The sequence below is a fragment of the Adiantum capillus-veneris genome, chromosome 13 (genome assembly GCF_014529385.1).
Source record: "Adiantum capillus-veneris isolate H3 chromosome 13, ASM1452938v2, whole genome shotgun sequence".
NCBI lineage: Eukaryota > Viridiplantae > Streptophyta > Polypodiopsida > Polypodiales > Pteridaceae > Adiantum > Adiantum capillus-veneris.
Genome location: NC_140943.1, coordinates 114,148,673 through 114,163,195, shown reverse-complemented (window position 1 = coordinate 114,163,195; position 14,523 = coordinate 114,148,673). Strand labels below are relative to the sequence as shown.

Genomic DNA, 14,523 nt, shown 5'->3' with positions numbered 1-14,523 from the left:
AAGGAAGCAAACCCATTAGATTACGCGATAACACGCAGATTTTTCTACCCGTCAAATACATAGTCCAGAGAATACATAGAAAGCACGACACTAGTGTTTTTTAGTCCCAAAAGGCAGGAGGTCCTACTAGTTACCAAGTACCATAGTTGTGTACAGTACTGCTAGAGTCCAAAGAAATATGAAGAGGTCTCATCTATAGTACGGATAGATCATGGCAGAATATACCAGTCAAGAGTAGTGAAACGCTCCCCCTCCATGTGTGGTTCCTTCATTAGGGTAAGAAGGGTGCCAATTATAACTTAGAATATGCATTGAATTTGATTTATGCAGGGCTCAATACCAAGCTATTGTGCAATACATACCAAAGTGCATAATAATGTCAAAAAGCGGGGTTGGAAAAGATAATCAACCACTCCAAGTGTTATCATACATATACAGAACCAAAGATAGCCATCACAAGACTGTGCCATACACATTCTTAGCTAATATGTGGGCCATACCAAGCCTACTTTACCAAACTGTCAAGCAATTACCACAAATGTTCCATCAATGTGTCTTATCGAGGTACGAGTAGAGGTGCTTACATCACCTTAGAACCACCATTTCATGGAGAGATTACCATATTATAGTATAAAAATGAATTTAAGTAAGGTACAAACCTGCGTGGGCTGCACTGTGAGCTCCATACCACCACAGCAAACAACGATGCCCACAGTCCTCTCTTTCAAACTCTCACCCTATCAAACACACTCAAGGCTAAGTGAGAGGCAAAATGCACCCTCACATGTTTAAATAGAAGCAGGTCGAGCTTGAATAATCATGGCATGTAGTGAGCAATATCCTCCATCATTCTAAGCTTGATTTGACAGGGTGCCACTCTCATCGAGGAACCAAATGTGGCCACCTCCAATGGGGGTAGGTCATGGTGTACAGAGCCGCCTACGCACCATTAACATGGTAGGGAGGAGAGATTGAGGCTAAGAGACGGGGAGTGAAGCTGGTCTCATTACACGAGAGAGTTTATGCCCACGTTTAGGCTTATTAAATTTCTTCCTTAGGGGTACCATCCCACGGTGGGAGTATCCAAGGGTAGCCAAGAGGGAAATAGGCAAAATAACCTCGCCTATCCTGATTAGCTAGTTGTCCACATGTAGGATGTTACTAACCCCAGTTTTAGCATGGGTAGGTGCCCATAGAGGGAAAAATAGGATTTATTTTTGGGGTGTTTTATAATGCCAAGCCATATGTGAGTAAGCCTAGGGTTTTTTTTTTTTGAAAACATAGTTGATAGGTATCAGAGAAAAATGTTAGCTAAATAAGTACCCATGTGTGTGTGCGCGCGTGCAAGTGTGCGTGTGCATGTGCGTGTGCGTGTGCGTGTGCGTGTGTGTGTGCGTGTGCGTGTGCGTGTGCGTGTGCGTGTGCGTGTGCGTGTGTGTGTATTAAACTCAAAAGACAACCGGCCTTAGATAATTGGACAGAGATTTGTACAAAAACGACTCACTCTTAGATTCAATTTTGTTTAACATAATAAGAATGAGGCATCATTCCAATGGTCCTATACAAAATAAATAGAGATGTGGAGGTCAATCACGTTGAATCAGCAGGGATCTTCAAAGCCGTATAGCACCTAAGTCAAAATATTTTTAAGTAAAGATAACATTCTCACCTGCATCCATATAAACAAGACAACAAATTTGTTAGCTTTGAATACGTATTACAAGTGTCAAAGAACCTATCAGTTGTTATCCTTGTCCTATTTTTTAAAAAATTAACTTTAACTACTATCCAAAATTCAAAGTTCCTAATAGTGTAAGGTATCAGAAGGCCACCCCTTCTGATATAAGTGATTCATTAATTGAACTCTATTATTTATTCCCGGTGAGGTATTTTTCAAAAGAAATCAGAAGGCCATGACCCCTTCTGATTCAAGTGTCCTTAGTAGCTTGTTTTTTTTATTATCAAAATTTTTGTTTTTTTATAATCCAATCAAATCATATAGTTAATTTAAAAGCTTTTGTTGTATGTATCAAGCTCTTGTCTAATTCATATGATTTGAAAGCCTATAGTGATTTTTGTATTATCGAAAGAGCAGTATGCCTTTTTTCCTCCATAACCATCCCATATCACGACATACCGCAAGAAGTTGGCATATCATTTTTTTTTAGGGCTAAGCAACCATCACAACTTTATCAAAATCTTGTGCAAGCTTAAGATTAGAATTCGCCAACTTACCAATGTACTATCAAATTAAAGTCATGTTTTGATGTAAACTTTTTAGCTCAAGAGCTAGGTAAATCATCTTAAGATATCAACCGATTATAATTTCAAATTTATCAACAAAATTATGAGCTGCTACAAATTTTCTGTTCAAGAGCCAGGTAATTCATAGAGAAATATCTACATGGCACACTTTTAAGTTTTAACTTTTTACAAGGTATAATTTTTGGTACAAGGCATAAAGTAGTTTTTCCATTATATCTTGACAGGTCACCAACAATTCTTTTAAAAATACATATCACAACGATGGAACCTGTCTGATCACGGCTACAATAGCCAACCAATGAGACAGTAATAAACAAGGAATATCAGCCATCATTTCCAGGGGGTAAAGCCATTATATGCAGATTATACCACCCAGAACTTATGGTTCAAAATACCAAAAAATATGATTGTAAATTCCACTATACCAGCATAAATATACTCACAATAGTAAATCAAGCAGTAGTAGAATGCTAATTAAACTTGCCCAGAAGCAAGAGGCCATTGGAGGGGTCCTATCCCCACGCACAAAGTAGAGCGACTATCTAGACGTTGCACATATTACTATTATACGGTGATATCCTTCAAGAAGAAATTGATACAGCGTGGGAGATCTTGTATGAGAGAAGGAAAGGGTTGGGTCCCAATGTTCTAGAGCTAATTATACTTCCAATTTATAGTGCCCTTCCTCATGAAATGCAGACAAGAAACTTTGATCCAGCACAACCAAGAACAAGGACATCAACACAAAAAACTTGAGCTATTCTATGTCTATTGAGGTAGCGCTTCACTTGTCATGGATCATGGTTGCTTTGTGTAGCTTGCACTCTTTCATAAGCAAAAGGAAGGGATGTGCAAGTGTCACAAATTAATACGAAAGATGTTGTGAAGAGAGATCAAGAGGTATGGGTTAAGGTTATGGCGCTGAGCTTCCCAAGTGCTTCGTCAAAAGTTTGCTCATCAGCATTCATATTGTGCTTCCCCCTAAAAGCAAGACTCTAGACAAGGAGAAATACAAGCTTTTTGTCCCTGATGATAGAGGATGAATCAAAGATCTGCAAAAGGATCTTGAGCATGAGCTAAGTTGAAAGAAAAGGAGTGGTGAGGGTAGACATGATAGCAGAAGTGAATGCCACAGTTGACATGAGGACAAAAGTGATAGAAGACATGATGATTGACATTACAAATTGCCACACATATGATTGCTAATACAAAAGATATTGTGAACAGAGATCAAGAGGTATGGGTTAAGGTTGTTTTCATAACTCGGAATAAAATAAGCCTTTCCAAAAGAGATGTGATCAGAAGGCAAGGCGAGATCTTCTACCGATGAAATTAAAATGATCACAAAATAAGGAATCTAATCTCTCTAGTATGAATCGACCTTCAACGAGTTGCAAAGGGCTTTCTAGGGTTATCATCACAAAGAAGGCTCTTCTTGTCGACCACTAAAATGAATGAGTTCACTTGAGAGATGGAAAGCTAAGTAGATAACAGCGTTAAGAGTCTTGGATATGAGGGATTAGCCCAATTACGATATTGACTTTTGTATCAAAACATGGTATATGAAGAGGAGCTTGAAATTAAGCTCAATGATGATGAACCAGGCAGTTTATTGAGACATTGCTTGTAAAATGTAAGATATCCAGATGGTTCATTTCACACAACTTCATTGACACAATTTGCTTTGGCCAAAGGGAGGAAAAAGGATGCATATGGTAAGGCACCCACATTTGGCCAATGGTCAAAGCTATAACAAAAAGAGCAAAGACAGAGTTCTTACTACACTTTTACACTTTCTAAAATGTAGTTTCTCAGAACATGTTGATTGTAGGATATGCCCACCATGGCTATGGCAAGGACTAGAATACAAAATTACAAGAGAGAAATTAATGTGGCCATGGTATGGACTTGATAATCAAACAATTGGAAAGAATTTAAGGTTTAATATATTGTACTTGGATACCATGACTATTTAGTAAGAAATGGACTACAAAGCAAAGCACGGCTTCCATTTCTTACAAATTTTGAAGAGACATTGTATCGACTCTCCACCATACTTATGTATGGCACTCAGTAGATCATGCTCTATCTATTTTTTTGATATTTTTAAAACATTTCTTAGTGCAAAAAGTTTAACTTGTGTTTTGCTTTTTCTTTTGTCGCCCCTCAAAGGCAAGTTGTGCATGTGTTAGGAGTTCTTAGTACAAAAAGTTTAACTTGTGTTTTGCTTTTTCTTTCGTCGATCCTTGAAGGCAAGTTTTGCTTGTGTTTCTTAGTACAAAAAGTTTGTGTTTTGCTTTTTCTTTCATCGCTCCTCAAAGGCAAGTTTGTTGCCTTGCAAACTTCAAGTGAAGACATTTCTCCATAAAGTTAGTGCCATGTCTTGATGAAGAGATTGCTTGCGTGCTTTACAAAAAGATAGAATTTTGATTACACTTTTACGAAATCTTCTATACTTTCTTTGATTTGTCTGTTTTGTTTAGAAAAAACTTTATTGAGCAGTTACCATGGAATCCCATTTACACCAATTCACACATTAACTACTATGACAAGGCCAACCAAGCAAGACTAGTTTTGGAGGGGCATCGGGGAGGGCTTTTGAGTCTCCCACGCTCACATATGGTGTAGGAACGCCTCATTGGACAACAAACTTGCAGGTGAAAGGAAAATTGAGGCAATAACAAAATCAGCAAAATAATCACTCTGAACATATCAAGAAATGCCCTACATGTTTCCTGCACATTCGGGCTATATTTAGCTTCGGCAGACAATCCATCAATTTTCAGCATTGAATTGCAGGTGTACAAGATGCATAAAATAGTAAAAAATAATCACTATGAACATATCAAGAAATGCCCTACATGTTTCCTGCACAACCGGGCTATATTTAGCTTCGGCAGACAATCCATCAATTTTCAGCATTCAATTGCAGTTGTACAGGATGCATAAAATATTATTCTATGTTTACTTGTAAAATTCACTTGTCAATTAACAACTGCTGGCCATTATAGGCAGTAATAAAAATCAACTATAAATGATGAAACAGTTAGCCTCCATAGCGCTCTTTGAGTAATGGTGATGGTTCCTCTTGCATTATCTGAGGGTGCATCTCCAAGTATTGCCGAATGGTTGTTATCCGGTCACCCAAGTAAGTGTGGTCCAGGAAGTTGTCAAGAACTTCAGTCCCTAGATTTTTGGCTGCTAGGACACTGCATATTTGATTAAAAAAAACACAAATACTCTCTCTCTCTCTCTCTCTCTCTCTCTCTCTCTGACAACAGAGTTCCGCGAACAGAGACTTCAAGAAGGAAACGAACCATGGTGGGCTTCCCTCACCATGGTGCACCACCGAGGACACTCTCGAAGAAGCGATTACAAAGCTCAACGACGTCCTTCAACCAATCAACATCAACCCAGAAACGGTTTCTTGGATCAATGACACACATAGGCAAATGCCGCTCGAGCATTGTCTTCTCACTTTCAAGGACAGAGAGGATAAGCTGCAGCTGCTACGACAATCTCGACTCCTCAAAGGGACAAAAGTTTGGATTAGCGAGGAGCTGACAACAAGTCAGTTGAAGATAAAAAAGAATGAGCTCAAAAAGGTACACGAAGCCAGGAAGCAAGGTAAATGGGCAGTATATCGGGGTGGTAAACCCATCATCCAAGAGTTCCGAGCCCCTAAAAAGGCTCTACCCAACCCTCCTTAGATTTTGTTCCTTATTTTTACCTTGACGATTGGACCCTCAGTCCTTAACTGATATGTATCTGATGGCTTCACTTAGAAGTAATGAGCCGATGTAATGCTTTTGTGATGGTCCCATAGGTCATATCTGACCTCCGTGGACGATAAAAATCTCTCTCTCTCTCTCTCTCTCTCTCTCTCTCTCTCTCTCCATCCACACACACCATCATGGTTGTATTCCCCTGCTCATATAGTTTCAAATCCATTAGAGGTAGAGCTCCATCTCCCTCATCCCTCATAGACATATAGACACCCCCACGTATATTTTATTTTGTAACATGCTTATTTTTAGCACTGTCCTTTTTTTGGATAGGTAGAATACAGGAAATAGGTAGCAACAGAGGGTTGCAGTTGAAAAAAACGTGTCAACTGAGGTAAAATACATCCGAAGAATCTCATAAGGATTCTAGAAATCTTCACTTGCCGCATAAGGTGCATACCGCTCCATAGGTAATAGCCGTCTGCAATTCTCGAACAGGATCCACCAAATATTCTCTCAAAGCCAGTAGGGTTCTCAAAAACAAGAGGGTTCTCTGAAGTCCCATAGTCGCCTCTACCAAAGTCAAAGTTGGACTCAGATTTGCCCTCATAAAAAAGGATTTATACCTATGAGAACAAGAACAAGGCTAAGCTGTGATACCATTGTAATCAGTCGTCAACCGTAAAACTAAAATGTAAAGACTCGAACAGAACTGAAAAGATCACACTTTAACTTTGTAGACACAACGAGAGTGCCAGAGAGTATTGGCCCTTGTTAGAGTTTTACATTCACCTTCCAGATGCTCACTCTTGCTTATAGATTTTCTCTCGTGCACTTAGGCCCTTGTTTGTGGGTTAACCGCCCTTTCACCCTCCTGGTAAGGATTCTAAACATATATAGGGTTAGCACCAAGCATTTTGCCCATTTTATATTTTTACCCGTGTTGGGTATTTTCAGAGGTTTAGCTCACCCAGAGTTGGCTCACTAAAGCAATGACGCCCTAGTCCACTCTTTGATCATCTTGTATCATTCTATTGCTGGAGTTATTGAATTGCTAGTTTCACCTCTCTCTCTCTCTCTCTCTCTCTCTCTCTCTCTCTCTCTCTCTCTCCCCGCTGCCCCGCGTCCCTACTCTACCTGCTCGCCCTGCTGCTCTACCAGCTCGCGCCCCGCTGCTCCACCCCCTCGCGTTGCTGCTCCCGCGTGCGTTCTCTCTGTCGCCCTGCTCTCGCTCTCTCCCGCTCTGTGCTGCGCCCTTCACCCGCTCCCGCTCTGCCTGCTCGCGCCCGGTGACCCCAGAAGACAGTAGATTCCCAACGTTAGCAGATTTCCACCGTAGGAAGCAGAATTTAGCCTAGCGTTTTTGGATTGCAGTTCAGCCCTTAGCGTTTTGCAGTTCCATCGCGACAAGATCAACAAGTAGACCAGCGTTTTCAGTTTTCAGCAGTCAAGCATCGCAGTAGAACCCTCAAACCTCGCAGATCTCACCTTCCCGCAGCAGATCCTCGCCGCACGGTCAGACCCAGCATAGTTTGCAGATTCAGCCCGGAAAACGCAGATTTCAGCATCTGCGTATATCCCCCACAAGAAGATTCGATAGATCCCGAAGAAGCGATCTTGGCTCTTGTTGCTAAATTGGCTTTATCTTACAGAAAAATAATTCTAAATGAATTATTGGATTTATAAGTGAGAGGGTTTTCTCGCTTGGAACACCAAGGAAAAATAATTCTAAATGAATTATTGGAATTTTAAGTGAGAGGGCTTTTCTCACTAGAGACATCGGAGTACAGAGTATTCCTAGTGCGTCATTTAAAGTAATGACGGGAACACTGAGAACAGGAATATCTGTAAGGCCACCAGGAACGGGTACTTCTGATGCGTCACATCGGATGGGTGACAGGGAGCATCGAAAAGAAGTATTGTAATAAAGATACTACTACGGGGGGGGACCAGCCCATCTTCTGGTCCCCAGTACTGTGTCGATCCTCTCACTCTCTATCTCTCTCTCTATTTATTTCTCTCTATATCCTCTGGCTTCAGTAATAAGTGATAAATCCTATTTATCCGATGTATTTTATATTGTTATGCGCTCCCGTGCTGTGACAATGATATCAGAGCATGGTCTCCTCTCTTTCTCTGTAAAGGAGGACGACTCTGGGAAGATACGGGAAGAAGCCATGACAAGCCAAGAGAGAAGTAAGCAGGCGGAACCCTTAGTCCTACAAGGAAAAGCTCGCAGAGTTGGAAATTTTTTTTCTCTCTGCAAGAAGTCGACACAAGGCTTGGGATTCTCAGAGAAGGCGACAAGAGCATGATGCTCAAGAACCTAGAGAATCCAAGGAGCGGAATGCTTGAGATTCTTCAGAATCCAGAAAATATCCATGAACGTCAATCCAGAACTATAGCCATGAAATCCCGTCATTTCGGGAAGGATATGAAGAAGGTCTCTAGACCTAGGAACACTCCAGTGACCAGTCAAGTTTGATACTTTTGACGGAAGGGAAGATGTCCTGAAAGCTACTGCTTTCATTCGACAGTTTGAAGTTGCCTTTGCAAACGGCAATTTCTGAGAAGCGTCGAAGGTGAGGCATGTGACCAAACACCTCAAGGGGATTGCAAGTACTTGGTGGTATACCAAAGCTCTGCAAGGAACTTACAACAAGACTTGGATTCAATTCAAGGCTGAATTTTCGGACAAAATTTTTTTCCTCTACACTTTGAGGAAGGCATCTAAGAAGATTGGGATCGGTTTGCCCAATAGGAACACGAGCGAGTCAAAGCAAGCAGTGGTTCACTCTTGCCAAGGTAGCTCCATTCTTGATCCTCTCTAAGGAAGGAAAGATGAACAAATTTAACGAGACTTTTGCCCAAATTTTGTAAACCCATCTGCAAAATACTTTGCAGTAGATGGTGGAGATAGCAATACAAGCTGAAAGTGTACACCTCAGTGTACATAGAATTTAATCCCCACAGTGGGACGGGAACCATTGAACACAGAAACAATGAATTTTTGTTACCTCTCCTCGAAGGATACGTTGCTATCCGGAGAAAGTTTGGAGTAAGGGAATTCAATCTAACTCGTGAGTTTTTTGAATAGAAGCCCCTCAAACTTCAAGTGAAAGGGCAAGTCTGATCAAAGTTACCTCTTTGAGGAAGTTACAAAGCGCGTTTTCTTTTTCGCACGAGGATTGCATAAGTCTAGCCAAGACTGATCACTCTTGAGTGCTTATGAGAGTAGGGTCGAGTCAGAACATTGTTTTATACGATGAACTACTTTGCTTAACCATCCGGAAGGTCCATAATTGATCTGGTATCCGATAATTCTCGAACAGATTACCTACTACTGCGGGTAGGAAATTATGAAGGAACCGTTCTGAGCTTTCAAGCAAAGAAAAGCTTTCATGAAGCTTGAGTACTCTTTAAGCCCACACCCCCTACACGGTAAGGGAAGATATGGTAGTGCTTTTTGCACAAGTGAATGAACACTCTCTTTAGGAGGGAAGGAACAAGCGACGACTGCGGCCTGTGCTTGAGGAATCCAAGGATTAAAATCCTAGATTATTTGATGAGCGGGTTTTGCTCTAAGATCGAGCCAAGTGATCATCAAGTTGAGCGTCTTCGCTCTAAAGATCTTACGAAGGGAAGGTAATTTCCCAAGTTCACCGAAACTTTAACACAGCTTAAGAATTATGTACACTTTTGAGTACATGGATAACACACGAAGATGCAGACCTATGCCAAGGAACTAGACGAGAGTTTGTTATACTCTCTTGAGCACCTTTTTGCGCACAAGAATATTCCGACACGAGAATCTCTATTTGAGATGCGTTTGGTAGAAGAAATTTGAGTTTCTCTACGGAGAAGAGGTTTTCCGATGGTCGTTGATCATTGAGTACGCTATGTGCCTTTACCATTACAGTAGCAACTTTTGGTTGCGGTATATGTTTCTCCATGAGCAGGTCAAGTAGCATTTACACGCTACTGGAATAAATTCGAACTATTATGTTCGTAAGAATATAGTTCGCCAGCCGTTTCAAAATGGTAAGAATTACATATAGGAGAACATCCCTGAGATTCAAAGAGGGTTCGCTCTATTGTGAACCGGGTTTGAACGTACATTCTGAAAATGCTATGGCTAGAATCCTATCTGCCTGAGATTTTGCAAATCGTCATTGCTCCTCGCAAGGTGAATCATTTTTTATGATTTTGTAAGGAAGAGACGCTAATGGGCGTCGGGAAATCACTGCTGGTGGTAATAACTCGCAGGAGGAAACGATTGGAAGGAAGTGCTGTCGTGCACAAGGAATCTTCGGACTGGAACCGTCCGCCTACGTTGAGCGACGGCCTGGAACAAGAACCTTCTTTAAGGTGATCGCAAATTGTGGAAGAAAGACATCGAACTTAATGCTCTATGACTTGCGCATTCCCTGTGTGGAAGGACACAAGAGGTTTAATACCCTCTGGACTAACAGCATAGGATTATGCGCAAGGACAAATACCTAGATTGATTTCTAGGAAGATTATTCTTCTCGAATTTGAGAAGACAGACAGAGTCTTAGATAAGGAAACTTTGGATCAAAACAATTGGCCTACCCAAAGCAAAGGCGCGGAATAAGAACTTGCCATAGGAAGATTCACATGAGCTTAATGCTCTCGACATGCCCTATACGGGAGGACACAAGAGGTTTAATATCCTCAGGACTAATAGCGCAAGGTTATGCGCAAGGACATAGACCTAGATTGATTTCTAGGAGGTTTATTCTTCTCGGAATTGAGAAGGTGGAATTGAGTTAGCAAATTCTCGGATGAGGAAACTTCCAATCTGTTGGAAAGACGCAAATGACGAGTTCTTACATGGCTCGTAACTTTAATGAAAGGTGAAGGATATCCTCGAGGTCCTAGAGGAAAGACATGAACCGGTAAGGTAAGTATTGAATTATTGAATTTTTGTTTAATTTAATTTTTAAGTTCTCTTTTAAGAAAGGACTAGCTCAACTCACCATTGAGCAAGATTTGGAATCTTTCCGGTTTCTCCCTAGCAATTCAGTTGGACCTCTACAGTTGAGGACGACTGTTTATAAGTGAGACGGATGTTGCTAAATTGGCTTTATCTTACAGAAAAATAATTCTAAATGAATTATTGGATTTATAAGTGAGAGGGTTTTCTCGCTTGGAACACCAAGGAAAAATAATTTTCTAAATGAATTATTGGAATTTTAAGTGAGAGGGCTTTTCTCACTGGAGACATCGGAGTACAGAGTATTCCTAGTGCGTCATTTAAAGTAATGACGGGAACACTGAGAACGGGAATATCTGTAAGGCCACCAAGAACGCGTACTTCTGATGCGTCACATCGGATGGGTGACAGGGAGCATCGAAAAGAGTATCCGACCATCCGGGAACGGGCATCTCTGATGCGTCATAGGATGGGTGACATAGAGCATCGTGAAGGAGAATGTACCGTAAGTTCGGTAGGAAAGGTCACCTGATGCATCACAAGGTGGGTGACGCGTGCATCGGAAAGGGAATATCCATAGTCGGGAGGAAATTCCGAACTGTGTTAGAATTGTGCACAAGGAAAAAGCAAGCACTTGAATGAAGATGGGTTCAAAGGAAACTTTGAGGAAAAACAGATGCTTTCTGAGAAAGCGGGATTGCTTTTCGGAAAAGCAGATGCTTTCCCGCGAGGAAGTCTATGTCTACATTGCAACTGTGCATGTGATTACATCCAGGGACGCCAGGGAAGTGCTGTGAAAGCATTGTTTTTAACTTATAAGGTTTTACTGAGTTTTTGGGCAGGTTCAGACTATTTTTAAAATATGCCGGCCGCCCACTTAATAAGTGGGCAGCCATCTGATAAATAAGGCAATAGATCAGCCAGCGTTTTCTCTCTCTCTATTTATTTCTCTCTATATCCTCTGGCTTCAGTAATAAGTGATAAATCCTATTTATCCCAATGTATTTTATATTGTTATGCGCTCCCGTTTGTGATAGCTCTTGAGCCTTGGTCCAAAGAACCATCACAGGAAGTATTATGTGTTCGCATGATTGATACGCCCGCATTGTTCGAGGGTTTCATTCGTGATGGTTTCCTGTATTTTAGTCAGCATCGGTATGTGATCCCTTTTATTAGGCATGACATATTGTATGCTGAGCACGTTTCTCTCATGGATGAGCACGGATGTATGTGGATTGTTCATGAAAAGTTGAAAAGTTTGTATGTCAGGAAGTCACATTCCATGTCCCTTCCTTGGCATGACACAGTGTTCGAACAAGCACATGATAGTATGAGCACCAAGCATGGGCATTTCCATTGTGATTTGCCATAGTTGATTGATTTAGATCAAACACAAAAGATTCGATCGCATTGTTTGCATGTGTTTGATGAACGGTTTGTCACTCCGTCTCTATGTTCATCTACATTGCATACACAGTCTTTAGAGAAGACAAGATTTTTTTCCTTCACTTTACATGGAATGGGTATGTTCATGGTTGTGTGTTGGAGATGGTTTCAGGAATTTTCAGCCATGGAGATTCTTGAAGACCAAAGAAGCAAGACTCTAGATGAAGTTGAAGCATCGAAGGAGATTCAGAAGACTTTGTGTCGCTTTCGGCGCAGCCCAAAGAAGCAAGCGTTGCAGACCTTTATGAAGTTCAAATACCGCACGACCCACACATCAGAGTGGGCCGGCGAAGAGTCCCTTCCAAGATTCCGGATGCTATTGGCGATCTCCCTCGACGCCATACAGTTCCGTATCAATACCTCACTTTGAAAAGGAGGGGATGTCACGTGACACATCCCAACCCTATGTGTCCGTGGACAAGCTACACCACAACAGGGTTCAGTCAGTCAAGTCAAGTCTAGATTAGCAGTGATCTGGCACTTTTGTGAGTCTATTCGTAGACCGTGCATGCCCAGTCACTTAGCATAGATGCATATCCTCCGGTTGCACACAGCATGATCATCGGAATTCCCATCAGAATCCATTAGCATCAGTTAGGGGAATTTTCCAATGCATTTAGCCTATTTTCCTATTTATGGGATTTTCACTTATTATTTTTAAGTGACTTTCAAACAAAAGTAGGTAGGGCAATTTTGCTAAGTTAATATATAAGCAAACCCAACTTCACACTTTCTGGCAGAAGAGGCAGCAGGAGCTTCCCGCTCAACAGGCAACTTCTCAGCAGTACCCCCCCTCAGCACCCCCAGCAAAAGCATCAACATCATTCCCCCATTCCTGGCGTTTTCTTCCCACAACATCAGCCCTCGCCTTGGAGTTCCTCCTTCTGGCGTTAGTACCCCAGCACATCAGCCCTGCTAGCGTTTTTGCCTCAACAGGCCTAGCGTTTTTGGCAAGGCAGATCCTCATCAACGATTTTAGCTTCAACATCAATTCAGCCCATCAGCGTTTTGCTAACGCTAGGACAAGTCAGCAGATCTCAGCTTTTTGCCAACGTTTTTGCAACAACACTAACGCTAGGGAAAACCAGTAGATCTCAGCGTTTTATTTTCAGCAATCAGCGTTTTTTATCAGCAAATTCAGCAGTGAGAAAACGCAGATTTTCAGCAGTTAGCAAAGTAGCAGATTCATCCCAAGTTGGTTGCAGATGATCCCCCATTTTCAGCCATAAAAACGCAGCCAAAACAGTCATTTTCAGCCACCGAAACAGTCCCGAAATTCAGCGATTAGAAGGTCACAGATTTCAGCCACCAAGTCGTCGTCGTCGTCACCGTCGTCGTCGTCGTCGTCATCGGCATAGTCCCATTGCATCAGTCCATTGCATTCGCATTGTACACCTTTGTGCAATCAAAGTAGACGACTCTCGCCGACGAGAGTGGGGCCTTCGGAGGAGGGTTTTACAACCTCTCGGTGTCGTATCTCTTCTCTCTCCTTCTCTCAGTCTCATTCACTTGCACGCACAATATCCACTCACTTTGTTCGTGATCATAGCACTCTCCATAAGACGGAAAGCTCTCTCTTTCCCTAAGAACTAAAAGGAACCTTGAGCAATAAAGATCACTAATCTTGAGAAAATACAACATTCATTCCACTGCACCTTACAGGGCCCCATCGGACAGGGTCCCCATAAGTTGGTAGGACTTCTTCGTTCTTCTTAGGGTTTCTACAATTAGGGTTTGCAGGTTTTAGGGTTAGGGTTTCCAAAATTAGGGTTTGCAGGTTTTAGGGTTAGGGTTTCTAAAATTAGGGTTTCAATAGTTAGGGTTTCTGGCAAAAATTAGGGTTAGGGTTTCTGCTCTCGGACAGCCATGTCATCTATAACTTGGCTCCATTCTTTAGGCTTTGACACGTCAGCAGTTTGTTACATCTCCCCTTCTTGAAAGAGAGTAATCGTCCGCGATTACAGCATATCTGCAAAACAACTCAAGTTAGCTCAAAAATTTCCAAGGGTCATTCGGAGGGACAATCAGTTTGCTCTTTTTATTAAGGAGTTAGCTTCTCCTTTCTACTCTTTTGATCAAGCAGTTAGCTGCTCCTATCGGCTGTTTTGATCAAGGAGTTAGCTTCTCCTT

The 14,523-nt window shown here is 41.6% G+C and overlaps 1 protein-coding gene across 2 annotated transcripts in view; it reads right to left on the bottom strand.

The window, feature by feature from the left end:
* Nucleotides 1-5,080: 5,080 nt before the first annotated feature.
* The window catches only part of LOC147444684 (uncharacterized), a 37,973-nt gene continuing 28,530 nt past the window's right edge, over nt 5,081-14,523 (bottom strand). The window contains exons 8-9 of one of the 2 annotated variants that reach the window (XM_086527222.1): nt 6,451-6,616; nt 5,208-5,463 (exon numbers count right to left, since the gene is read on the bottom strand). In XM_086527222.1, the coding sequence (XP_086383348.1) occupies nt 5,452-5,463; nt 6,451-6,616 (178 nt within the window). In that variant the 3' untranslated portion in view covers nt 5,208-5,451. Of the gene's footprint in view, nt 5,475-6,450; nt 6,617-14,523 lie in introns of both variants that reach the window. The other variant, XM_086527223.1, reaches the window with a different exon arrangement.